The 25762-nt window shown below is 42.9% G+C and overlaps 1 protein-coding gene across 1 annotated transcript; it reads left to right on the top strand.

Annotated features, from left to right (window-relative positions):
• Positions 1-413: 413 nt before the first annotated feature.
• Positions 414-25533, top strand: ptp4a2b (protein tyrosine phosphatase 4A2b). Its single transcript, XM_078290287.1, has 7 exons — positions 414-539; positions 16054-16352; positions 16663-16771; positions 16860-16952; positions 20786-20916; positions 23605-23679; positions 24200-25533. The coding sequence occupies exons 2-7, from the start codon at positions 16348-16350 to the stop codon at positions 24309-24311; spliced, it is 525 nt and encodes a 174-aa protein (XP_078146413.1). The 5' UTR covers positions 414-539; positions 16054-16347; the 3' UTR covers positions 24312-25533.
• Positions 25534-25762: the final 229 nt, after the last annotated feature.

The raw sequence follows: 25762 nt of genomic DNA, 5'->3' as shown, positions 1-25762 counted from the left end.
ACTTTGTTAGTAGTAAGTATGACTGGACCTAGATTCAAGTGCTTTTGGTCGTAAATAATAACACAATAACACAGAAATAGTCTGGGTGGCTGTTATGATTTAGAAATCAAGCGGCTTGAGCTAATTTATATTGCAGCCGCGAAATGAAGCGTATCAACCATGTAATTGATATTTAATGTATATATTAATCAAAAGTTGTTATCTACATCACTTTTACCATAGGTTGATATGGATTGTCTCCATCTAAACATCATATGATGTAATGTCAAAGAATAATAGAAAATCCCGGGTTTCCCAGTCGTATTTACCACTTTATTTGGTCGTTAACGTGCGGCCATCTGATAATTCCAATATTTCCGACAGCACTTGAAGGCAGCAGCAAACTGAGGAGACTCCTCCCCAACAACAGTTCCCGACCACCGACGAGAACTCAAGCTGCCACATTGAAGAGGAACAAAAAGGCGACCTGACAGCGGTTTCTGCTCTCCCTCCACTTTCTCCGGGGTAGTCACGGGATTTCAATGTTCAGCCTGCACTTTGTAAGTAACAAGCTAACTAACTAAAAGGGACCTCTTGGAACTATTCACTGGCTTAATACGATAGCAACACCGCAGATACGCGATAGCTTATTTAAAAGTTGGGCGAACATACTGTAAGCTAATCAAGCACAACACAAGGCAAAGCACATAAGAGGCTGTCTGAGGAAGCGAGCTAGTGTAGCCACGTTAACATTAGCTCAATAAAGCAGAACGGTTGGAACAAGCAGTAGTGTACGCTGTCTTATAAAATAACATTGAAGCTGACAGAAATAATCGCCAACTGGTGTTAGGTAACCTCGCAAGTTAGCCAATGTTAACGAAACTCTAGACGAGTGATTAAACGTTTCTGGGTGAAGGCAAGTGACGGAGATGAGCTAGCCTGCTAACTTAGCTACATTAGCTGCTAGCTGTTAGGGCTCAGGCTATTTCCTAGAACAAAAAAATCACTGTGACTACGACCACTAGCAAGAATATAATACTCTCGCAGACTCTTAACACTAATTGGAAACATGTCGCGTGATATATGTTGTTTTGATCATAGCTGTAACGTTACGTTGCCCGTTAATTTGTTTAAGAAGAGCTAGCATGAGCTAGTGTAGTGGCAACAGTAAAGGCAGCAATTCTCTTGGTCAACACCTAGCTTAACCTTAACGATTTTACCCGCTAACTGTTTTAGCTAACGTTAAGAACTCAGTTCATACACACCGAGACAGTGGCAGTGTTCAGTGTCTGAAATTCACACTATGGTCGTAATTATCAAAATTATCAAGTTACACTGGTGTTGAGCAATATTGTTAACGTTACCATACGTACACAGGTTAGCTAGCGTTAGCTGGCGACTGAGCTATATGCCTTCCGCCCTTTATGAAAAATCTTGACCCAGCGCATGGTTGACCCATTTCTTTTCAAGCCTTATGTTTGGCTAACATTTAGACAAGATGACGAGGTGGCTGGCAGCCTGATATTTCAGATCAGTTTAACAACAGAATTCTTTTGTATAGGGTGCCCTTGGTATTATTAAACTACTGTCTTTGTCGTTAACGTTAGCTTAGCCTATTTTGACTGAGTAAATTAGTCAGCCTTCCAAGTAGAAAATTGGCTAACACTAGGGTTAGGTGGCTCTATAATTTAGCTCTCTCTGGTTTCCAGAAACAGAAAGCACCCAGCCATTTGGCCATATGGGCTGAAGTGAAATTGAGGAAATGCACTTGGGGAGGAAGTTGACTAGAGCAGCTGTGACACTGAGGCAGCAGCACATTCCCATGCCTCTCAGTTTTCATTTTATGACCAATGGTTTCAATCTCTCTTCTCCTCTGGTAATAATTTCTAGTGGATAACTAATGTGAATGAATAGCTTTGAACGCTCCTACTGGCATGGGCGGATGAGTCAATGAGTAACTGGTGTAGCAGGTAAGCATTCCTGCTTATGAGTCACTGCAAGGTGACCTAATTTGTCTCACAGGTGGAGAGTATGGATGCGTTTTACTCCATATCTTTCAAAAGTAGTTAATGAGCTAACTAACTAACCAATTAGGCTAATGGACACAAAATTAATGGACACAATATGGGCAAAATAATGTAAAGAGACCAAGTCTTCCATTGAATACATTGAAAAAATAAAGCTTATATTGAAGATTACATTCTTGAAATCACTTATTGAAAGTATCTGAGGGCTTGGCATGTATGATGGAAGTAACAGAACAGAGCTATTGGTTATAAAATGAATCTTTGATGGGCGTGCTTTCTCAACCTTTCAATATTTTAATAAGTTATGAGAAAATAAAATAGCATTTATATTGTACCACTCAGGGTAATAATATGCATCAACGGCATGCACTTAACAAAACACTTGGATAATCTCTTAAGTTTTCACAACTCTCATAGTAGGCTACTGTGAGTGTTGGTGCTTCATTCACATTTATTATGGAAGTAGGTCACTTATACTGGTGACCTGCTTTATATTAAAGCTAATTGACACATGATGCCAGGGCCCACTCTAGAAATAGCCTAGCTCCACTCAGTCCTGATTGAGCACAGCCTGCAGCTAAGGGCAGGCCCATGCAGTAGGAGGCCTTCATTCATGACATGCCACACTGTATGTCACACTCACATTGCCTGTGTGTCCAATCACTATGTAGATTACATGGTATTTTTCTTTATCTGTGTAATCTACAAAGCAACACGGCTCTTCCTAGCCTGCATTGTGCTGCATCTTTGTCAAATCTATGTTGTCAGTTGTGTTGAAATCAAGTCAGAAATGGAACGAAACACTTCTGTTGTGGGTCATTCTTCATTTCTGTCTGTAGTAACAGCATTACGTAAGCATAAATTTATTGCAGTTGGAAGCGTTTGTGTTTGAAAAAGGATTGTAAAACTGAAATTGGATCCACACCTGGAGCATCCTTATTGTACCTCTTTGGGTTTCTATTGGCAGTGTGTACTACTTGGGGTTTCTATTGGCAGTGTATGAGTCATAAAGATCTGGCTGATCTGATCTGGCTAATATCATTAGCTACATCTAAATTGCCATTGCTATGTTGTGCTCATGGCTGGGTGATGTTCAAAATTGCAATGTGCAGTAGTAAGCCTAAATCTAGCTGGATGTGTGTGTGACATTTCACACCAAGGAGGGGGTGGTTCCTCTCTCTATGAGTGGCATAAAGAAAGGCGAGTGTGACAAGAAGGGAAGTCCTCAGCCTTGGTTACCGTAACTGTGAAAGGCGAGCTCAGTGTACAGTAACATGAGGCCAGGGAGGGTTAGCAGGGAGGAGAAGCCCTATGTTGTAGCCTACTGGCATCCAGCCCATCCAGCCACAGGGTGCCCGAGTGTTGAAAGGTGGGGTTGAAGAGGTTCTGTTCCACAGTGACTGGCTTAACAGATTTGCCCATTTTAAAATTTGGTTATGCCCCTGGGTGTCTGGCTGCAATGAGAATGGAACACAAGCTTTGGTTTTAGTGTGTGCTTGCTTGCTAAGCCCCCTGGCCCCTATGCAATTTTGTTGGGTTGAGATTGTCCCAAACTGCAAAGCTAGGATTAGATGCCCCCGTCTCTTTTTCCTCATTTGGAGCCATTAAGTGAATAGCCATATCTAATTCTGCATCAGTAGCCATGGGCACCTTCTGTAGGCCTGTGTGTTGGTTAATGAATCATGCCCAGGTTGGCACCGTGTTTGTTTACTGTTGTTGCCACAGCACTGCAATAAAGCAAAGGCACGGGCTAGGTAGTGCTGGCAGTGTCTCTGACAGATTGACACCTCTTCTGGATGATGCTGCAAGGCTGCCCACTGAAACTATAGCAACAGGTAGGAATCGGATCTTCTATTGTCATTAGTGTTTACAGCTACCTTGTCTAGCTACAGCTACCGGAGCCATAGCTAACATGATAAACATGGTCATGTGTCAAAACATGCTATTGTAAAGGCTGTTATTGTTGTTGTTATTAGAGCTGCTGTTGTTTTTTTTTATATTGTTGCTCATCTTTACTGATCCAGAAAGTGTTCTAGTTTTGAGGTGCCTCTGTGGTCTAGAAAATGCTGGGTTGAGGCACACAAACAAGCTTGCTGTGTTTTCCTACTGCCTAGCCACTGTTTTGTTTCTCACTGGAGGATGTGTGGCTTTTTCTTCATTTCCTTCAGCAGCTTATTAAAACCATGAAATGTGTGGCTCCTCATCACAGCATGACCTCTGGCTACTGTGTTCATTGTGGCCATTGGCTTAGAAGGATGGATTTGCCCCCAGGAGCTGATCTAAGGTCTAATTTTACGTCTCTGGCGAACAAGTTGGAATTCAGAAGTTAAACAGTTCCTAGATCAGTGCGTATGGGCAGCCATCTACTCTGAACCATGACCCTCTTTAACACTGCACCTCCTGCTGCTCCTTCAGCTTGTCTCTGCAAATGTTTAAAGAGGAGCACCACTGCTCTCCTCTGATCTCCTCACGAGGGACACCAAAAGGCCCTGCAGTAGCACTTGTTGCTACCCCTGAGATGATTGTTGGTATGGCAACAGGCATCCCCTGATGCTGTTGTTAGAAGGCCAAGTTAGTTTCTAAATGTCAGAAGGATTGATGCCACAGTGGGACTCCGCAGCTCTCTGCATGAATGTGAGCAGGCATTCCCCTCTCGCATGGGCCTTTCTGCTGCTGGCTATCTGCCTCCTGTATTATGACTATGGCTTATTTTTGAGAATTTTTGCCTTATTGAAATCACCATCTGTCATCTTTTCAAACTTTTTGCCAGGCTGTCATCACAAATAAGAATTTGTTCTTAATTTACTTCTCATTCATATTTCTGACATCTGAATAATTTGCCTAATCCACCAGAATATTATCTATATCCAGTGTGTGAGACTTGCATGCATAAATGGTGCAGATCTTACACTATGCCAGTGCTGCACACCTACACGCAGGAACCTTTGTCCCTACAAACCACTTAAACACAACAGGAAATGGTTATCGATAATTTGACAGAACTAGTGCAGTGCCCGTTCGCCCCGCTGCTGCACAGAGCGCTGTTTGCTTGTTTATTCAAAGTTATATTGAACGTGTCGCGTGTCCAAATTGCACCAAATCCGACACTGCACGTCCTTGGGTCCCCAGCGATACACCCGCCAAGTGTGAAGTAGATCGGACGAACGTTCTCGAGATATGCGAAGGACACACACACACACACACACACATACATACAGACAGAGATTCCTTGCTCTATAGTTTGATAGAAGTTGCCTAATTCTGAATGTGAATGTAGAAAGAATGCCTTATGTTTTAATGAGACTAATCAGCATTGTGGCTGTGTAAGCCTTTGCCCAACATGCTAATTTTTTGCTACATCTCCTTTTCCACTGCTGTCTGCCAGTGTTTAGTCGACATGTAGGCAAACAGGTAGAGCGGGGCCCAGGCCTTACTCCCTCTGTGTATCTGTCTGGCCAAGCAGGGAGATGACCTTCTGGACAGGAGCCGATTTAGATTTGTGACGTGAGATTATGACTCATTAAAAGAGCTCAGAGGCGACTGGAGACAGTCCCTAGACCCATTTTCCAGAACAAAAGGTCTCACTGGCATGTTGTCTGGCAGATGAAAAGGGAGGAAGTGATAAATGTAGCTATTATAGGAGACACTGAATAAGCAGGGTCTTTAAAACATGTAGCCCTAGAGTGTAAATTGATAAATGAATCACATCTGTGGTGTGCATTTGTTGTGAAAGTTGAGTCCACGTTGCCACATCACATCCCGTGGTTGTTCTGGATGGATGCGTATCAACGTTCAGTGATCCATTGAAACATTAAGAGAATGTTCAAGTGGCTCAGGCTCAGAAACAGGTGAATGTTCCAACTGCTTGGTGTCTAATGCATAGCTGGGTATTCTTTCACCTTGCACAGAACATTTTGCCTCCACCCGTGCACACCTCTCTTGTCAGAGTTGGAATAACACCGGATTTGACTTGCAAATGTGATGCTTGAATTTTTTATTTTTTATTTTGAATCTAGGTAAATGAGGTTCTTTATGTTTAATTGGGATCAGTGTGGTCCCCACACACCAGATGAAGTGTTACAGCATGTTGTTGGCAGGAACACTTGTTTGTGTTGAGAGCCCATCTTACCTAAGGCTACTTGATCAGCAGTGAGACAATATTGTGTTCCGACTCATAAGCCTTTCAAATAATAGTCAAATGTGATATATCCGACTTGGTTTCTTACAATTTGAATCTAATTGATCAGATGCTGGTGTTGATTTTGTGTCAAGTTGGAGGAAACGAGCAGCTAGGCTACAGAGAGGACAACACGGCCTGGCCTTTGTCCTGATATGTTTTTCCTCTTCCTCTTTTCACTCCCATTTCTAAGGTTCCGAGGCCTGGTCTCTTTCAGTCCTTTCCAGAGAACGATTGGCCCTTGTCCCCCTGCGCCCTCCCTCTAAGCGCTATCGGAGGCCTTTGATCGTCACGCTGTTTATCTGTGCTCACTCAGAGGCTGCAAAGCAGTGTGATAAGTGGGCTTTGCTGTATGTGAGTGTATGTGTAGGGGGTGTTCGGCTGTTCAGGGAAACAGGCCGGCATACATATTCTCTCACCTCCCCTCTCCAGCCCCCTTCACACGGAGACAACAAGCCAGAACAACAACAAGAACAACAACAAGTACACCACCAGAAGATCAGCCCCTGTCCTCTGGGAGCAGAGAGAGGTAGCCTGTTGTACTGACTGGGGGTAAAATGAGGATGTGTGTGCGTCTACCGAAACGTCAACAACGTGCTTTATTTTAAGGCTCATGACACCCTTCAGTACAGCCTTGGTCTTGTGTCAAAGCGTGAACACTAGTGCTAAACCATTTGTCGGTAATGCTTAGCACAGTTATCTTTGATGTTCCACTGCTTTATAGCATGCACTCTCTACAGACTTTTACTATTGTTTTGAGCAGATTAAAGTGGTGTGAACAAGGCTAGGTGAGGCTTACATTGTGGTGAATCTGGAAACCCTTCAAAGTGGTATGCTATGGCTGGAGGCACCCATGGTATGCAGGCAGGCAGCCCGGAGGATTTTTGTGTGCATGTGTGTGTCTGTTGTTGGGTAGGAGTGTTGCATTTATAGAGGTTTTTTTTTTACCCCCAATCTATTTCTAGGCTTGATCAAATACAGTCCACCCACATGCAGGCTATAACAGGAAGGATGTTTTTACAAGCAATTGTAAAAGCAACCTCTTTATAAAGTTTTTTTTTGCAGTATGCCCTTTATGTCTTGCCATTTTGGTTTGCTTTTGGCCACCAAATGCAAGGTCTTTTTGTGCCAGTTATTGTCATATAGCCTGAAGATGAACTCTTTTTTTTTTTTGTCTTTTTTTTTTTTCCCCAAGTTATCCCAGTACTTACTAGGCAAGCTATTAAGATTCTTGTGGAGATCTATCACCTTGTTTTGTGTTCTGGACTGGCAGTACCTTACCTTCTCCTTCTAGGAAAAGGTTGGCCCTGTGCTGTTCTTTGAGTCAATTTCAGAGTATTACTACCCAAAGAGGGGGCCTGTATATCTTCAGGGACTGCAGTAATAGCCCTGTGAAAAACACTGCTTTATTATTCCAGACAGAGACAACCACAAGCCTGAGTCAGACTGTCTGTGCATGGTTCTACCTTGATGCAGGTAAACACAGACGTGACCATCTGTGACTCACTTTAAAATTATAAGGTGCTGTTTTTTTTTTTTTTGTTCAGAATGTGCAAGGTGTTACACGATACAGTTCAGCTGTTGTTTGTTGCTGGACAGACAAGTGTTCTGGCCTTTGTAACAGATTTAGGCAAGGCGCTGGTAGTAGTGGCAATGTTCCACACACGGCTAGGATTAACCATCGCCTCAAGGACCCTCCCCTACCCTCATGGCAGTTGAACTAAAGGCACTGTTCTCAGAAGAGTCTTGATAAAGGTGCACCTGTTCTCCCACTGTCCCGTGACTAACTGTGTTCTAAGAAACCCATTGGCAGATTTCTGAGAACTTCTCACATTATCACCCTATCATCAGAATTCAGTCAACAAAGCGCGAGGCCGCTCAAAAACTCCTGACTTCCAGTATCACTTTCAGCCCATGGCTCCTGTCGGCAAATCCCGGCCAGTGTGCAGCTCATGGGAGGCACAACAACAGTTTGGGCTCTCAGTCGGAGTTTCAAGTTTGCGTTCAATCCTTCCCTTCTCTATTCTGTCTTGTCCAGACATGCCTGGGGATTTCAGTCTCTCGCTTGTTATGTTGGGTAAATTGGGGTGAGGCTCAGAAAAGGGAGTAGAAGCTTAACAGTGTAACTTCTTGTAGTTCTAGTTTTGTGTGCGTTTGCTTGCTTGCCTGTGTGAGTGTTTGCCTTTGTATGTGTTCAAGCATGACTGATATGGTGAGGGACAGTTGTGCACACTACTTCCTGTGTGTGTGTGCACTATTTGCTGATTGCTGTGGTGACCTGTCACCATGTCCCACATTGACAGGGCCCTTCGGTCCCGGACTCTGACCCGGTAGCACATAGCGGGCTTTTGTCCTTATCAAGTAGGGGTATTTCTCCTGTCTTGTCACCCACTAGAGGCACAGTGTGACATTAGTAGTAGGCGTTTGTGTGTCTGTGTGTCAGTCACTCAGAGTGAGGGCGGTCTCAACTTGAGGTGCGATCCACCCACCCAGCCTATCAACAGCACTGATATCACAGCAAGCAACCAGCTGGGGCCTGAGGCAGGTGTGATCCACGGCTTTATCTCGGCCATACTCACCCCCAAGCTCGTTGCTCCTGCTCTCTCTGTGTCTTGCTTGTCTTCCCCACTTGTTGCTTTGGTTCTCTCTCTGTTGTTTGTTTAATTTTGCCTATCTCTTGCCTGCTTTTTGGCACCGTGTCTTTCTGTCCTCGTGATGCTTTCTCTTCACATCTTATCGCTCTTCCACATTTTACTTTTCCTCTGTCCCTATCCTCTTTGCCCATTTCGGGCCTATGAATTATCTGTTAGTCAACATTTATAGAGGCCACAGGAATGAAGAGACGTCTTTGTGACATTTGGCCCTGTGCCTTTCCCCACCGATGGATTCATGGGCTCTCTACTGGGCGTCTTCTCCTTACATTCTCTCCATACTTGCAGCTGTGATAAAGACTGCTAGTGGTTTGCCCTTGCTTCTCCTCAGCAAGTCTCGGATCAATGCTAGCCCTATCAGACAGCTGAAGGGGAACACTCACCTGTCACCTTGGCTGGACAGAGTGCATTCATGCAAGTGTGCGTGTGTCTGTGTGTGATCGTGTGTAGCATGGAGGGAAAGTGCCTCTTTGTGTTTGCAAATGTGTGGTAAGATGCTATAAGGGAAAGTGTGTGCGGTGGGTGTAGCCAGCAGATGGGTGTGTAAGGCGAGGGTATTGGCAGAGAGTGAGTTGGCAGGGCCCTTTATCTCCCTCGTGCCGTCCACGCTGCTCTCCTTGTCCCCCAGGCCAAGGACTCCAAGCAGAACAAGACTCCCCCCCTCCCTCCATCTTCCACCCTCCACCCTGCCGAGGATGGCAGGCACTCCCCCTGCTCCCTGGCTCATATCCCACACAGCAAATTAGCCCTTCAGCTGCTCCAAGGCAGTACAGTCTGGTCATGCCCAGTCCGGCTCCAGACAAAACAGCAGCAAGACCCAGGCACACCCTCAGACCACCAGACAGGGTTGCATGCAATACTAACATCTTACCCAAGGGAGGAATAAGATGGCTTCAGATGTTCCATATTTCGTGTATAAGGGTGATGTTTTGCCTCAGTGTCTCCCTTCCATTCTATTTCCAGACATTTAGGCTGTTTTGCCTTGCGTGTTGTTTTCTATTTTGTTTTTGTTTTGTTTTTATATCTGCCACCTCACCCTTGTGCCCACTTTATTGCCCCAGCCAGATCATGACTGTTAACCTACATGTCATCATGAGCTGAGCCCATTTCGGCAGCATGCAGCATCCATTTTAAATTACTTTTTTGTACTTTGCAATAACACAATCATTCCATTGCAAAAAAAAAACAACAAGCTGCTGTAGCTACTACTACACCCATGGAAACTAGTGGGCCCTGTTTGCTTGTGCCTGGTTTTGTGCCAGCAGCTCAGCTGGATTTGTAGTCCAAATCAGTGGGATCTGAGGCTGGGATTAGAGCACAGCAGTGTGTTATATTAGCTATTCACAATCCTGCTAATCCCCCCATGTTTCAAACAGTTCAGAGATGTCAAGGGGCAGGGGGTAGGAAAGGGAGGAATTGAGAGATGATGGATCTTGGGCAAGATGGCAGGGTGTGTGTTTTGTGTGTGTGTGTATGGGGGGTGCTGAGGGCTCTCGGGTGGGCCAGGTTTCGCGTGTCAGGGATGTCTACAAGAGCTGCTACGGCCCACTGCCTTAGCTCTAACATTATGAAGTCCCATGGCAGTAAAATCCTTTATACAGTGAAAGGCTTTCAATTAGCCCTCCCACTGTAGCAGTTTGCTCTCCGCCCTCTCTCCATGCGCTTTAGCTGTGATAACTTTAAAGCTCCCACTGGCAGCGCTCCAGTCCATCGCTGATGGTATGAGCTTTGTTAATGGCAACTGTTAAAACGTACAGGCCGCTACTCCATCTAAACATGTTAATGAAATGCAGTCTCATCACTTGGACATCTATCACACTGTAATTGAATGTATTTTAGTTCATTTTACTATTAATCCTGACATGTCTGTCTTTCTACTTTGCGTCACAGTGCTGAATCATTTTGAAATGACTTTCCTACTATACACTTGCACTGTACCCACGCTCTTACCATTCTTTTGAGCCTTTATCACCTGTTTAGGTTCGTGTGTCCTTTTCTGTTCTGAGATACTGTGGTCCTTTATCAGCTAGTACACCCATGCCTCTGCTCTCTCACACTTCCCATCTATCTCTCTGTCCTCTCTGTCTTTAGCCACTGTGTGGGAGATTTCTGGGAGAGGACAGCTGATTGGGGCCACTCTCCCTATCAGCTCTCACGCCCCCCCTTTACCCCCTCCCTTCTCTCTCTCTCTCTCTCTCTCTCTCTCTCTCTCTCTCTCTCTCTCTCTCTCTCTCTCTCTCTCTCTCTCTCTCTCTCTCTCTACACTATCGCAGCGCTGCACCAGGGGAACACGTGATGAGGAGCAGGGCACCAAGGGAGCTCTCTCTGGGCCAATGCCTAGGCCTCTGCCTTTACTCGCTGACCTTTCTCCCAGTTTAGAACATACACTCATACATACACACACACGCACATGCACACAAGGCTGTATGCAGCCCAAACTGTAGTTTCTCAGAAGTACATCAGTGTTTCCTCTATTTTCATTTAGCTAAAGTACCTCTCCCACAACTGGATAATTGACCCCACAGCTAGAGAAAAGGAAGTGGAGTAAAAGTTCATTACATGGCTGTATAGTTGAGTCCCCCTCCCCCAAAAAGTAACAATTGCAATTGCAGAACAATTGTCCATATAATAAGTGCCATTCTTGAACTGATTGGAAAGGGCCCAAGAGCAAACTTAGTTCTCAGAACCAAAATTTCCACACACCCACCTCTACAAAATTTGTACAAGAAAGAAACACTGGAATACATGCAAGCTAGAGCACTGTAATTGGTTTTCCCCTAGGCTAAAACACCTGATCTAGCCAACACCCTTATTAGATTAGGTCTAGGTAAAATTTATTTAGGCTAACAGCACATTAGCAGGAACATTTCCGTAGTCAAAGTGAACTGGCTCTGTCTGCCACTACTTAATAGACCCTGTTTTTTTTTCTTGTGCAACTGCATACCACATTATGGTTTTGATCATCAAGACTTTCACCAGCATTGCAACATCTCTAATGTGCAGCCTTGCTAAGATAATGAATGCAAAGACTGAAATCATGAGCTGGCATACGCAAAACAGCGGTTTTAAATTAAGACATAATGGCCAAACATACATTTCATTTGACTGCAGTGAAAGGCTACTGACTTGCACTCAGTCTACATTTTTTCAAAGCTTTGTATACACTGCGTGTTGTTTCCTGTGTGGTTAGACATGGTTTTTCTTCTTCAAACGGATTTGGCGTGTACCTACATTTTTTTTCTGTCCTTCCTCCATCTGTACAGTGTGTAACTGCAGAACTAGTTTGCAAATTTGAGAGTGATTTGCATGAGTTCCCGACAGCACTGTGGAGGCAAGCATGCAGCTGGGCAGGCCTGATGTTACCACACTGTACCAGTTCCTCTGATGACAAGCTCACACAGAGCTGTGGCCTGGGCCGGGGTTCAGCAGGCTATAGTAGATTCCTCAACTATTTTACCTCAATCCATCGGCTCATATGTGCAGTTCAGGAATAGTTGAGTGACTGGTAAGCCACACACACTTGTTGGCACAGGTATCTTTGTTTTCATTAGTCCTGTCATCAGATCAGTGGAGAAGGAGGGAAGGGCAGGGTTCAACAATAACGATTGCCAGGGCAATCTTTATTGTTTTTAGGGAGACATAAATTTACCCAATAGAGTTTGGTCCTTCCATACCGTGTTTTGCTCAGTTTGCAAATGATACCCAAAAAGAAACGCAAAGAACGCAAAGAATTGTGGGACAGAAACTATTGTTTAGCAACCATGGGATCCGTATTTCATTTTTTGGCCCATGTAGTATTCATACAGATATATTTCACATACTGAATTTGCATACTGACATCTTGCATACAAAAAAATGCATACATTAGTATGTAGCATGAAGAATTCAGACATGCCCCTGCTTTCTTGGTACTATAAGGTCAAGCAGTTTGTCAGTTGCAAAATTGGTGAAAACACGCACTGCGAGTAGCACCCATGTGTGTTTGTTTATGCCCTAAGCACAGACACAAACCATGAGGAAAGTGAAAGTAAAACAAGTGCACCTGCTAATCTCTAACCAAACAAAGAAGATATTGTCTAAAAAGTGGGCATCCTCCATCTTGTGGACATGGTTTGGTTATGAAAACAGAAAACAATCTGCAAATGTTGCAGCACAATTGTCACTACCAGGCATGCAAACACCAGCAACCTATTTTACCACCTGAAGACAAAACATGTAAGAAGTATTGTAAAAAAAAAAAAAAATGTTTCAGCTTTATCAAAAGTTTATGTAACTATTCCAAGTAAGAACAGTCAAAAATACTTCAGTGTGAAAGCTGCCTTTAGATTAACAAATGTAACTGTACTGTTGAAAACCCAGGCAAAAAGCAGGCATTCCCACAGCTTTTTTGTTAACATCTTTCAAATGACAGTTACCAGACACCAATTACCAAACAGTATACTGTGGTATATACCCTGACCGTCTACGATTTAAAAAAAAAAAAAAAAAAAAAAAATATATATATATATATATATATATATATATATATATAGTGATATAAAATTAAGGCCATATCGCCCACCGCTTCTAACTTTCAAAAACAGTCACTCCACACACACACTCCTAGTGCAATTATAACTAGGCTACCTTCTTCATTAGATAGCAAGACTGGTGACCAACTGCATGTCATCAGGGGTATGTGTCAACATGTAGTTTTCTGTGTAATTGGGTTATCTTTTAAAGAAGTGTTTTTCAAAGACAGCTGGGACTTATAAATGAAATAATTCTGGGGAAAATATTATGTAAGCTGCCACGCTTGAAGAACCTTAATTCTTGTATTTTTTTAATAGTATGAGAATAAACAAAATGATAAATAAAATGAGTTATGAATGTCTGTGTTTTTGTTTTTGTCTGTAAGTACTCTTAAAGCAAACACTCAATTTGGAGTTAAAATTCAGTTTGGGCCAGTGGACTTCCAGTCTACTTGCCCAGCTTGGCAAGTTATGAACTAAGTTAACATTGAACCCTGCAAGGAGAAGCATACTTTGTTGGAGTTGAGAGATTTAGCATGGGAAAGAGAAGGCCACTCAAACAGATAGCTTAGTAGCTTAGTCCCATGCTGACTGCATGGAAAATTATGCTAATGCTTCTTAGACACCAGTCATGCTTCCCACCTAGCCCAGATGTGCTTCAGCTCATGTAATCCAGTGTCTACTTTGAGACTGTGTTTTGGTCTGTGTTTCATTGTATTTTTTTCCCCATGTAGACCTACTATTGGCTGCAATTGAAAGCTAGACTGTATTAAAAGTCAGTTTCTGCATCTGGGCAACAAGCCACAATCCAGTTGCTTTTCATCTCTTAGCACAAGCTGTCATTGTGGTGTCCTTGGCGTGTCTGTTGGTTCTTTTGTTCTCTAATGTTTCCTCCACGTCTGTCTCTCTCAAGTGTCTGAATCCGTCCAGTCTCTGTCTCCACTCCTTTCCCCAGTGAGGATCCACAGGTGAATGGCACCTGTTAACAACCCCCACTCTCACCATCTCCATCCTTTTAGTTTCTGGAAGATTAGAAGCCGATGAAAACAAACCTCAGAAGTCTGTTTCCTTTTTTTCCTCTCCCTGCTTGTCTGTCTTGTCCAAGCTTCAGTTGTCTCCATGCAGCGATGCCACATTGTGTTCAGTGCTGCTCAGAGGCAGTAATTAAAGGCGTCAGAGAGGATCTTGGCCCTCTAAAGAATCAAGGCTGCTTTGATGAGTGGCCTCGTGGCTGGCGCCAAGTATAAAAAACAGGGGTAGGAAAGAGAAGGAGGTAGACAGGGAGCGAGCAAAGAGGAGAAACCGAGAGAGGAGAGTGGGTTGATACATCCCTTTGATGACATTGGCTCCGTGGTTGGCAGTTGCTAAGAGAATAAGTGACAGTGGGGCAGTGGGTGGGAGCAAGAGGAAAAGAGGAGAGAGTTGCTGTTGGTTTGAAGAGTGGCCTTGGGTTATGAAAAAGTGAGATGCCTCTGTCTCGCTTTCCTTTGTACCTGTAGAAATCAAGCTGATAGGGCGGTCGAGACTTATGATTTATGAGGATTATGAGGCAAAATGGAGATGGCTGCTGTGTTAGAACTTTAAGTAACTTAAAATGTTTGAAAAGAAACTGTAAGGGGACAGAGGGCGATTGTTAAAAATCCTGAGTAAATTGTGACGGAGTGAAATGGAGGGATGAATAGACAAGGAGAGAGACAGTCTTATGTCAGAGTCTCATGGAGGTGAAAGTGGGGAGCGTGGGACTCTGAATTGCTGGGGCTGTTTGAAGCTTTGCCCACCCTGTAATCCTCACCTTGTGACTACTGCCTGTGACACAGTGCTAAAGTCCAAGCCCTTTTTCTCTACCTCCCTCCCTCCTTGTTTTCCTCCCTCCCTCCTACTACCTTGTGTGCGTCAGCCTAGTGATAGCCGGCTCTCGTCATCCACATTTACTCTCCTCTCCTCTCTCCCTCCCATTTTGCTTTGAGACGGTTCCAGCCAGTTTGCGGCGGCTTGGTTTAGACTGTCAAGGTCTTGGCACAGGATGACTGACTGCTCTCTGGCTAGTTATAGACCAGACATTACAGGATCCATGAGGCACCCTTTTGAAGCATGTGTGTGCGCTCCGTGTTGTCTCTCTCACTTGTTTGCATTTTGGTGACAAGAGGTACATTGACAGGGTGATGTAACCCAGAAGTGTAGTCAGTGCAGGGCAGACTCAGTACTTGGACATGGAGGTAGAAACAGTTACGATAGTGCCTTTTGTGAGTTTCTTTCAACAGTGGACTTAACGTTTCATACGCAGCAAATCTTAAGTAGTGATAAATGTTCTTTTGTGGCATATCACGGTTTCCTTTAGCCTATCCCAGGCAGGTACAATTCCAAAGCCTACAGTTAAGATAGAAGGTGTACACTTGGAGTTATATACCAGAACACATATGAATTTTGGGGAAGAAAAACACGTTTATAATTTAATCTCTATGAAATATAGAGGGTAGAGTCTGTAAAAGTCTTATTTTTTCAACCACAAACGTAGGTTACCCGTTGTCCTTTCAAAAGTACCATAATTTGTTATTTTATTATTTTATTATTTGTTGTTTTCATTTTTTGTTGCTTCTGTGATTCTCTAATAGTGAGTGTTACATTTTGTGAATGGTGGATATCATTTTAGAATGAAACTCTTCCCTTGTAAATTCAGTTAACCTTACTCCTCTCTCCTCTCTTGGCAGGGTTTCTGTGTTGATTTGAGCCGTACCTATATGGCGTATGTGAGTGTGAGCGGAGAATTCTGCCAGGCTCAGCACCTCGCCTCCGTGGAGAAGTGAATCGGCCGCCCCCTGAGGGACTACGCTACCCGCAAACCCCCCTGACTGCCAGCACACTGGGAACCCCTGATTCTTCCAAAGGCCCCCTGGGATATCGCGTAGTCCTTGGCCAGACTGCCCTGCTCTGTCCCAGCCAACACGAGAAATCTTTGCTTTCCGCTTTCTCCTTGAACAGCCAATCACAAACAGCTCTCCTGAATGGGGTAAACTGATTGGATGACTCCTGGATAGTCTCTCCATCTTTTTTTTTTTTTTATTTTTGGTTTTGTATAATTTTATTTTTTACATCCCGGAGTACTGTGGACTAGTTCATCCTTTTTGTTACCCCTCTCTTTGTACATCATCCTGTAGTTGAGCACCTGTTGTCCTTTGACCTATCCTTCTCCACGTGTTGTCATTTTTATTTATTCTATCCTTTTTTAAATACAGAAACCTCCTAGCAGTCTTTGCTGACTTCTGAGCCAAAAGTCGCTTTTGTTTTGTAAGAGTATTGTATTGTAATTGTTTTTTAAGCCGTCTCGCCAACATGAACCGCCCCGCTGCAGTCGAGATTGCCTACGAGTGCATGAGGTTCCTCATCACCCACAACCCCACCAATGCCACGCTCAACAAGTTCACTGAGGTATGCACCCATCTGTGTGTGTGTGTGTGTGTGTGTGTGTGTGTGTGTAAATCCTCTGTCTACAATCCTCTCTCTTGATGTCTGCCAGGAGCTGAAAAAGTTTGAGGTGAACACGCTGGTGAGAGTTTGTGATGCCACCTATGATAAGGCTCCAGTGGAGAAGGAGGGGATACAGGTCCTGGTAAGAATGGACGCATGCACGCACAAAAATATCTTGGAGGCAGGCTTTGTATATGTAGGATTCTTTCACTTTGCTTATGCTTTCCAACAAATTCCCAAGTTTAACAGGAGCCTGTTGTCATCAGACATGGGTCTGTCCTGTGCTATGTGAGACTGTCTCATGGTTAAATCTTTAGCTTTCTGATCTAGCTAGCTAGGTCTAGCTACATAGCCTAACACCAGATGGCTTATAATCATTGGCCCTGTCTCAAACCCAAGTGAACTTCCTCAAGTTGTAGTACTGTCTCTTTTGGGTAGGACACATAGGAAGCATCCTTTTAAGGTACATTGCCTAATTCACCGGAATTGATAAGCCACCGCACTAACAGTACTTCTTATTGATCATTAAGAATGTTGAACAGCTGGATGCTTCTGGAATAAAAAAAAAAAGACCCTAAAATTACTCCAAACAGCTTGTGCAGCATAATCCAAGTGTTTTGATGCCAAACAATTGCACTGAGTCCAAAAGTCCAATATTTACCTCATTATCTCCTGGATTTTCTGCACTTGTTCTGCATCGCGCCAACCATCGCAACAGTAGCAAGTAAAAGTTGCCTTCAATTGCTGTTCAAAATACTGTAATTATGGGTAGAGCGCACTTGAATTACCCAATAAAGTGGTAAATACAAATGGGAAAGTCAATTTTACATGATACCCAAGATGCTAAGATGGAACATTCTCATGGTGTCGTGCATACGCAATGACTTTTAGGCAGTGAACGTATTAAAATATCAGTTACAAAACTGATACCAATATTCTCCTCTTCAGTCGGTGCAGCAGGTTATTTGCAGGTAATTTTGTTTTTGTTCAGTAATATTGACGTCCAATTACTTTCACTTTCACTTCTTCCATTGTGTTCTGTCAAGTAAGGCATTATGCCAAATGTGCCTCAGCTGTTTGGAAAAGTAAATCTGAGACAAAAGTAACTCTACACAGCAATGACTTTTGAGTAATGAAACAAAGTTAACTCCACTAAAGCTGTATGTAGTCTTTTACCCCTGACAATTTATACAGTAGGAATCAATAAGGGAATCGATGAAGAATCGTATCGATAAGAAGAAGAGAAAATGGCACTGGAATCGGTAAAATCGTAACGATACCCAGCCCTAGACAGAGCCATTGTTTCCTAACGGGTTTTTCCTCTTTATCATCTGATGAGTTTATGTACCTCCAAAGATGAGTTTAACCAAAATGTGTAGCTTATATATTGATTTAGTCTCTTTTTATCAGAGGTTGAGAGCAGCAGAAACCCAGAAACCACAGTAGTGAGACAGATCAACAAAACAGCAGAGAGGAGTGAGACAGATGAATATTGGAGAGTAACATCAGTAGAAAAGGATGAAACAAAGACAATAACAGACTTTATAATAATAAACTTTATTTATATAGCACTTATCTAAAGGCAAAATTTACAAAGTGCTTTACAAAGAGCATAAAAACAAGGAACAGTAGAAGCATAAAAGGAGAGAAAAGTCAGAAGACGATTTTTAAAAAGGTTAAAAACAAACAAAACACAGTATTGAAGTCATAGATAACATTACATGAAAGCAAGTGTATAAAAGTGGTGCTTTAAGAAGTGATTTAAAAGATGATACTGATTTAGTATGCCAAAGTAGTAAAAGCACAGTCACCCTTGGTCTTGAGTCTAGACTGTGGAACAGTCAAAGGAGCCCTGCCCGAGGATTTCAGGCTGCGGTGTGGATCATGGGGAACTAAAAGGTGTGCAATATAGCTAGGGGGCCAGGCCTTGCTGTGCTTTAAACGTGATCAGTAAGATCTTATAATCAATTCTAAAACTAATTGATAACCAGTGTAGGGAAGCTAAAATTGGGGAAACATGGTCTTTTCATTTGGCCCTGGTTAAAATCCTAGAAGCTGCATTCTGAACAAGCTGGATACGTGAGAGCGACTTTTGACTGAGGCAGGGATAGAGGGAGTTGCAGTAGTATGTGCGAGATAAAATAAAAGCACGGATTACCTTTTCTGAGTCTGTGGAGGATAAAAATGGCATGGAATTGTGTAAGATGCAAATAGTGGGCAAGGAGTGCTACAAAAACAAGCGCATAATGTGCGCATAAAACAAGGTCGTCTTACTTTGGGGTAGGTAACAGTAGCCAAACATACAATGACATGCTGGTCACTAAAGTCCCAGTAAATTGCTATAAATATTGTGAATTGTTTTATTATATTAATTTAAAAAAAGTTGTGTGTTATGATGAAATGACGTTTTAAAGTGAAATTGTTTGGCAGCTGACATTATTTTGGTTACAGGGACTCATGATGTAATTTAAGGATTAGGGTTTTAAGGTTTGTAAGTGGAGCAGGACAGGCGGGAAAATCTTTTTTTTTGGGGCGGGGGGTCTTGTGAAAATTCTTAAATCAACATGACAACATGAAAATGACTTGTTATATTAACTGTTAATTGTGAAAATAACTTTTGTTGTGATATTAACTGTTAATTGTGAAAATATACTAATAAGGAGAAAATGCAATTTTACATAATGGTGTATTTCTGGGCTCTTTCAAATAGAAAATACTGTCCCAAAATTGATGCTCAGTGTCTCAGAACTATTCTTTACACAAATATAACCTTAGAATTCCAATCTTGCAAATTGTAGATATGATGGTAAACCCAGAATGGTCCTGGAAAAACTCAGCAGTGCACTTTCTCAAATCAGATACCCCAGAACTGTTGGTCAATCAAGATGCTAAAACCTGAACTGAAAACAGGACAGATCACTTAACCTTTCATCTATTAACTGGAGTGCCTTGTGGATTCTAACACTCCCAGCCAAAGTCTTTTACCTGCCAAGCTAATTCTTAGAATAGAACCTCTAAGTGATGGTTGCTTACCTGCCAAAGTAGCTGGAAGAGTAAACAGTTACTAACCACAGCCAAACATTTGGCAGCATCTGACTGAAACTAAATAAAACACTTTAAAGATGGAAGCTCAAACTAAAGCTAGCAAACACTAACTGTAACTAGCTGACTAACTGTAGTCAAATTCTATATTAAAAAAATACAATGTAACTGATGCAAAACTAAAACCGGTTATAACCATGGACTGTGTAGCATTGTGGGTGTGTGTTAGTTCATGTCTACTTGTCTTCAGGGTGTGTGTGTGCGTGCTTGCTCTGTCCTCAAGTGTCCAACTCATGCTGTGCTGGAGGATCCCTGGCCCAGATAAATAGAACCTCATGGGTCTCCACCCTGCGCTACTCACCGTCCTAACTTTCTAGATCTCTCCATCTTCCTACCTCCCTCACCCTCCCTTCCTGAATCTTTTCTCACTCGCACTCACTCTCACTTGCTTCATCTAACTTTTGTAGTTCGGATTGTGTCGCGTATCTGTTCTTGCCTTTGGGGCAGCGAACACCGCTTGCAAATACAACCAACTTGAAAACGCATAATTTAGCGAGGCCGCCTTTTGACTCAAATCCCTATGTCAGCCGGTGTCCCTCCTTGTTAAAATGTGTTAGTGCACTAATCTGAACCCCTAACTGCTTTTTGGCTTTGTTTTTTATGGAAATCAAGTGCTCCTAAATCCCATGATAATAAACGAGAAAAAATCAACTTGCATTATTGGCGTGAAAAGGCAGAGAGAGACAGAGAATGCAGATGGAATCTGGGCTGAGCTGTAGCAGAGACATTGGGTCAGTAGGGGATGAGAGGCTCAGACAGATACAGAATCAGGCTGCCTGCCAACACACACACACACAAGTGCTCCAAGCTCCAGCCCACGTTAGATTTCTATTGTGCCTCTGTCACATGGTTTTTGTCTCTTCTCCCCTGTAGGACTGGCCCTTTGACGATGGCGCCCCACCTCCCACCCAGATTGTGGACGACTGGCTCAACCTGCTGAAGACCAAGTTCCGCGAGGAACCCGGCTGCTGCATCGCTGTGCACTGTGTGGCGGGGCTTGGCCGGTGAGTGGCTAGCTGCTAGCTCTGTCTAAACTGTTTTGCTAGCTGGTTAAGTGTTGCCTTCTCTGTTGGTTTTATCCATTACTCCTGTCACTAAGCTTGTTAGCTAGATAACACTGGAAGCTAATTAGACAATTAACTTAAGCTTCTTTGTGTATAATCACTTAGCTCCCATACCTTCAGACATACCTATAGCCTTCTAGTATTTAGTGCCTCAATATTATTTCACTGAAGTGTTTCCCACAGGTTGGCACTTTACTTGCCGGGGTTTGGCGGTCTGTGAAATGCACTCTATTAATTTTTCTAATCAAATAATGATGGACTTAACTGCCCATCGCTGCCTGTAACAGTTGTATTAATCAGTTTTTAGTTCTGGGTGTATATATCCAAGTCGGCTATTTTGGCTGAATATTTGTTGACATTTAATTTGGCGAGCTCAGTATCTCACCTCTGTTCAGGAGCTAGCCTAAAATCACTTTATTCACATGGTGGCCATATTTGATTTCTGTCATACTCAATGTGGGAAACACTACCTGGAAGGCTGCGACACTTCAAGGTCCGGTGCAATGATTTCAACTTAGGAAAAGTTTGACATTGATTTCTAACAGAATGAGCATGATTTTATTCTGTTTTTGATGGTAGAAAGCTTGTAGGATTGAGTGCAAGCTTAATCGTCCCTATAACTTTACCATCCACTGCATGCCATGCCATGCGACAATGGAGGCACAGAGATTTTGGCTAGTTTGGCAAGTAGCTGGCTGGCTATTGTCTGACAGACTATGGGGCACCTCATTAACTAGGCATACTGTGGACTAATCAGAACATTCATTAAAACCTAGTTATAGATGACATCATTTACACTAAGAAGTAGAGTGGAATTCTAAATCTGTTTAATTCTGTTGGCAACCAGAGGGAGAGTTTCTTAAAGCGTGTTACTCAAATTTCCACAGAGCTGACAGTTATAATTTGGGTTTTGTTAAATTTTGTTAAATTATACTGTGAAATTCAGAAATGCAATTTTCATTGCACTGGATCTTTCACAAACTAGCATTAGCCAGAAGGTCCTGTATGGTCCTGGCTGCTCCCTTGTGGACTACAGCCCATTTAGCCTCATCTCTCATCCGCTGTTCCCCTTCCTATTAGTGTTAACTAGTTAGTGTGGTGTTGTTGTTTTGGTGGCCCTTGGGGTGTGCTCTGGACCAGGGCCCATTTCATTCCCCCCACCCTCATAGTGACTCCAGAGAGACATGGGCCGGCCTTAATAGCCAGCAGGCTTGACACACTCCTCAGCCTTTTCCTGTTGGGGCCACATAAGACATTGATCCATTAAACGTTCCGTGTGTCTATAAGTCTCTTTTAATCCCTCCCTACTCTCTCTCTCTCCCTCTCTCTACCTCTACCTCTACCTCTATCTCTCTCTTTACCTCTCTTGCTTCCCTGGCTCCTTCAGTATTGATCGCCCAGCTCAAGCTGTCTTGGCTGAGTGTTAAAGGGACAAGCCACACTGTACCTCCGTCTGTCCCTGTTCTCCTCAGTGTGTCATCTTTATTACAGACTGGTGATTCATTCAATGTCTTGAATGGTTGTCCTCTCGTCTCCCTCTATGTCGGTGTGCATGGCTGTGTAAATAGACAATCAACTGGTTTAGTCATCTATCATGATGAGTGACAACAGTCTGTGGTCATTGTTTCTGCAGACTTGAAAAGGCAATAACAGTGCCTGCATGCTCTGTATCTTGGTCATGAGGTTGCACGGTAGATGTACTTATATGCACACTCATACTCGCAGACCAATGTGACAGCGAATTGCAAATGAGTTCTGTTGAAAAATAACACAAGTGCAAACACACAAAGAAAGCAGAAGCACATGACGCAGGCAAGCTAGTGTGAAAATGTCTCTTCTGACCACAGATGCACAATAAGGCAATCAGTTCTCTGAGGCTTGCAGCGTTTTGCATTGCTGTGGCATTCCAGAGGCTGTGTAATTCCCAGTATCGGTCAGACTGGCATTTTCTGCATTCATCTCCTCTTCTCCCCCCTCCTGTGTTTACTGCAGTCATCTGGGCTTTCCACGGCACCACCGGTCTGGTCTGTTTTACACCAGCCAGCATTCTCTTAAGGCTCCCAGCGTGGGAGGCTGCAGCTATTTGCCTTGTTGTTGTTTTGGTGTTGCTGTTTGTCATTTCTTTCACAATCTTCTCACCCCTCCTTTCACACTATCTCACTCTCTCTTTTATTCTCATCTTCTCTCTGTCCCGCCTTTCTCACTCTGTCCCTCATGCATTTTGTGTGAGAGAAAAACCCACTCAAGCAAATGCTCTGTCAGCATTGAGATTTGACCTGCCATGTAGTCTAGAATTTTTTTTTTGTCCTCTCTATCTCGTCTGGTGAGAAAGTTGTCTTACTGTAACTTATCGCAGTCATGCATTTGTGTGTGTGTGTGTGTGTGAGGCCCAGGGTGTGAGCACGGTGCCCCAGCAGGGTAACGGCGAACCCGTGCACCCCTGTTGATTTCCCAGGCCTATTTCCCAGGTTTACCTCCCACCCCCTCCCCTCCACCCCCCATATAACTATGGAACCATGTGAACCTTGGCATTTAACTCTTCTATTCTTTCTCCCTCTCTCCTGCTCTCATTCTGTCTTTCTCTCGCCTTCACCCTGAATTCATCCTCTGGATTTCTTTGCCTCTCAGAGCTCCAGTCTTGGTGGCCTTAGCCCTCATTGAGAGTGGGATGAAGTATGAGGATGCGGTGCAGTTCATAAGGCAGTAAGTACCCTCCCTGTTCTTTACGTATATTGCCTTGATAAAAAATGTCTTACAGCGAGATCCTAAGTGGTGCTGTTGCCATGGAGCACAATGTGTGTGCTTTTCAGTGGATGGAAAAAACATGGCTAATTGGAAAAAGATGAAAGTCAGAAAAAAACACTATAGCTCACAGGTTACCATGTAATGTGAGGTTGTTGATGAACCAAATCTTAACATCTATTTTGTGTTTTTGTTACTTATGTTATGATTTTAGTGTTGTCGGCTTTCACATATTTGACTGTCTTCAATATCTACTGACTGTAAAATAGCAGGAATTACTAAATTTATAATTCCAGTCTGGTAGTATTACCAGCAAGTAAGCTGTACCCTGCCAGTACTCAGATTGCCCATGTTTATCAATACAAGACTGGGCTTGGTGCGTTAGCTATAGTGTGCTGTCTTTGCTCTCTGTTGTGGATTTGTGGGACCCATCAGTCATTGTTTTATCCCCCCCCCCCCCCTTTCTTCTGTCCATTCTCAGGAAGAGACGTGGAGCCTTCAACTCCAAACAGCTTCTTTACCTCGAGAAATACAGACCCAAAATGCGTCTGCGGTTCAAGGATGCCAACGGCCACAACTGCTGTGTGCAGTAGGCTGTCTGTCAGTGCGTCTTTCTATGCGCAACTAGTGGGGAAACTATTCCAACAAGGGGAGATAAAAATGAAGAGAAAGCTATCAGTAATTATTGTGATGAATTGTTAACACTGAGTCATGGTTAATTGATCACAGAGAGCAAGCGAGTGATCGAATGAATGAATCCAGATCTAGGGATCCACCAGCCGAACCAATGAATGAGAAGGTCAAAGGTCAAAGCACACAGATAGGCCCGCCTCCCGGTTACTAGTGTTCAACCACGGGCCAGAATTTTTCGACTTGAGTCCATCCTGGTTTTTTGTTTCAGATGTAATCATGGGATAACTATTTTTTTTTTTTTTTTTTTTTCATTTTGTGTATTTTTATTTTTACACACACATTATGTAAGTTGTACAATGATGAAAAAAAAAAATCTTAATGTTAAATGATATTATTGATTTTTATTTCCATTAATTATTGATATTATGATTGGCCCAGGATAATTTACCTTTTTAAAAAAATATTTTTAAACCTTCAGCACATATTATTATGACAGTCCATTTTGGTATTGGGGTATTTTTTGCACAAAAACTCCAAAAGGTTCAACTGAAAATGCAGTAATGTTTTCTCTTCCCCCTTCACTTGCTTAGAGTCACTTTCAGTTTAGGGGTTTACTTAGTTTTGAATATGTCCGCAATATTTATTCACTAGATATGATAAGTGTGGCAGTTAAGAGTTTGGCAGGGGTAAGGACACTTTGTTATCCAATATTTTTTTTTTCTAGAGCCATGTTGTTTTTCACTTTTTTTTTTTCTTTTTTTTTTTTTTTTCAATCTCGCGGGAGTGCAATAATCAGTCCACCTCAGAAAAGCCCACCAAACCCTGCTGACCGTCCTACATGCGCACACAAACACGTTCTCTTTCTTACACTCACCCAGGCAGTTGAATACAGGAAGACACTTGGCAATCCTTACAACAGGTACTTGTACTTCCCCCCCCTCTCCCATTCACCAAGGCTGCTCTTTCCTCTTAATGGTTTACAATAGGACTTCCCTAAATATCATGCATATTAAAACACGCATACACAGAGCCTAAGATCCAACTGTTAACCTTACTCTTACTCTGAAGGAAAAGAGGTGGAAAAGAAAGAAAATGGTCAGTTTTTTTATCATTGTACCCATTTTGAAAACATCCCCAATTCATATTGGTTCTTTAAAGATAAATAAATTGAAATAAAAAGCATTTGTGTGTCTTTTTTTTCTCCCTCCGCCCCTATGCACCAACTCACACCCATTTTATTGGAACTAGTAATTTTCATACTTGTAATGTTGGTGCTTGACTCTTGTTTTGTGGTTTGTTTGTGACGAGGGTGTGGTTTTGATAGGTAATAGCTGTGGGTGCAATGTGCGTCTTATGTAGACAGGTAGTTAAAGTTTACAGTTGACAGTTTAGACAAAATAACTTGTTATAA

Source organism: Centroberyx gerrardi, chromosome 19 (genome assembly GCF_048128805.1).
Source record: "Centroberyx gerrardi isolate f3 chromosome 19, fCenGer3.hap1.cur.20231027, whole genome shotgun sequence".
In the NCBI taxonomy this organism is placed as follows: Eukaryota; Metazoa; Chordata; class Actinopteri; order Beryciformes; family Berycidae; genus Centroberyx; species Centroberyx gerrardi.
This window is presented reverse-complemented; position numbering and strand designations above follow the sequence as displayed.

What these genes read in the sequence shown, in the direction of transcription:
- ptp4a2b (XM_078290287.1), top strand. An exon ending in TGTGTGGCGGGGCTTGGCCG is followed by an intron (nt 20,917 to 23,604) that starts GTGAGTGGCTAG and finishes TTTGCCTCTCAG; the next exon opens with AGCTCCAGTCTTGGTGGCCT. An exon ending in GCGGTGCAGTTCATAAGGCA is followed by an intron (nt 23,680 to 24,199) that starts GTAAGTACCCTC and finishes GTCCATTCTCAG; the next exon opens with GAAGAGACGTGGAGCCTTCA.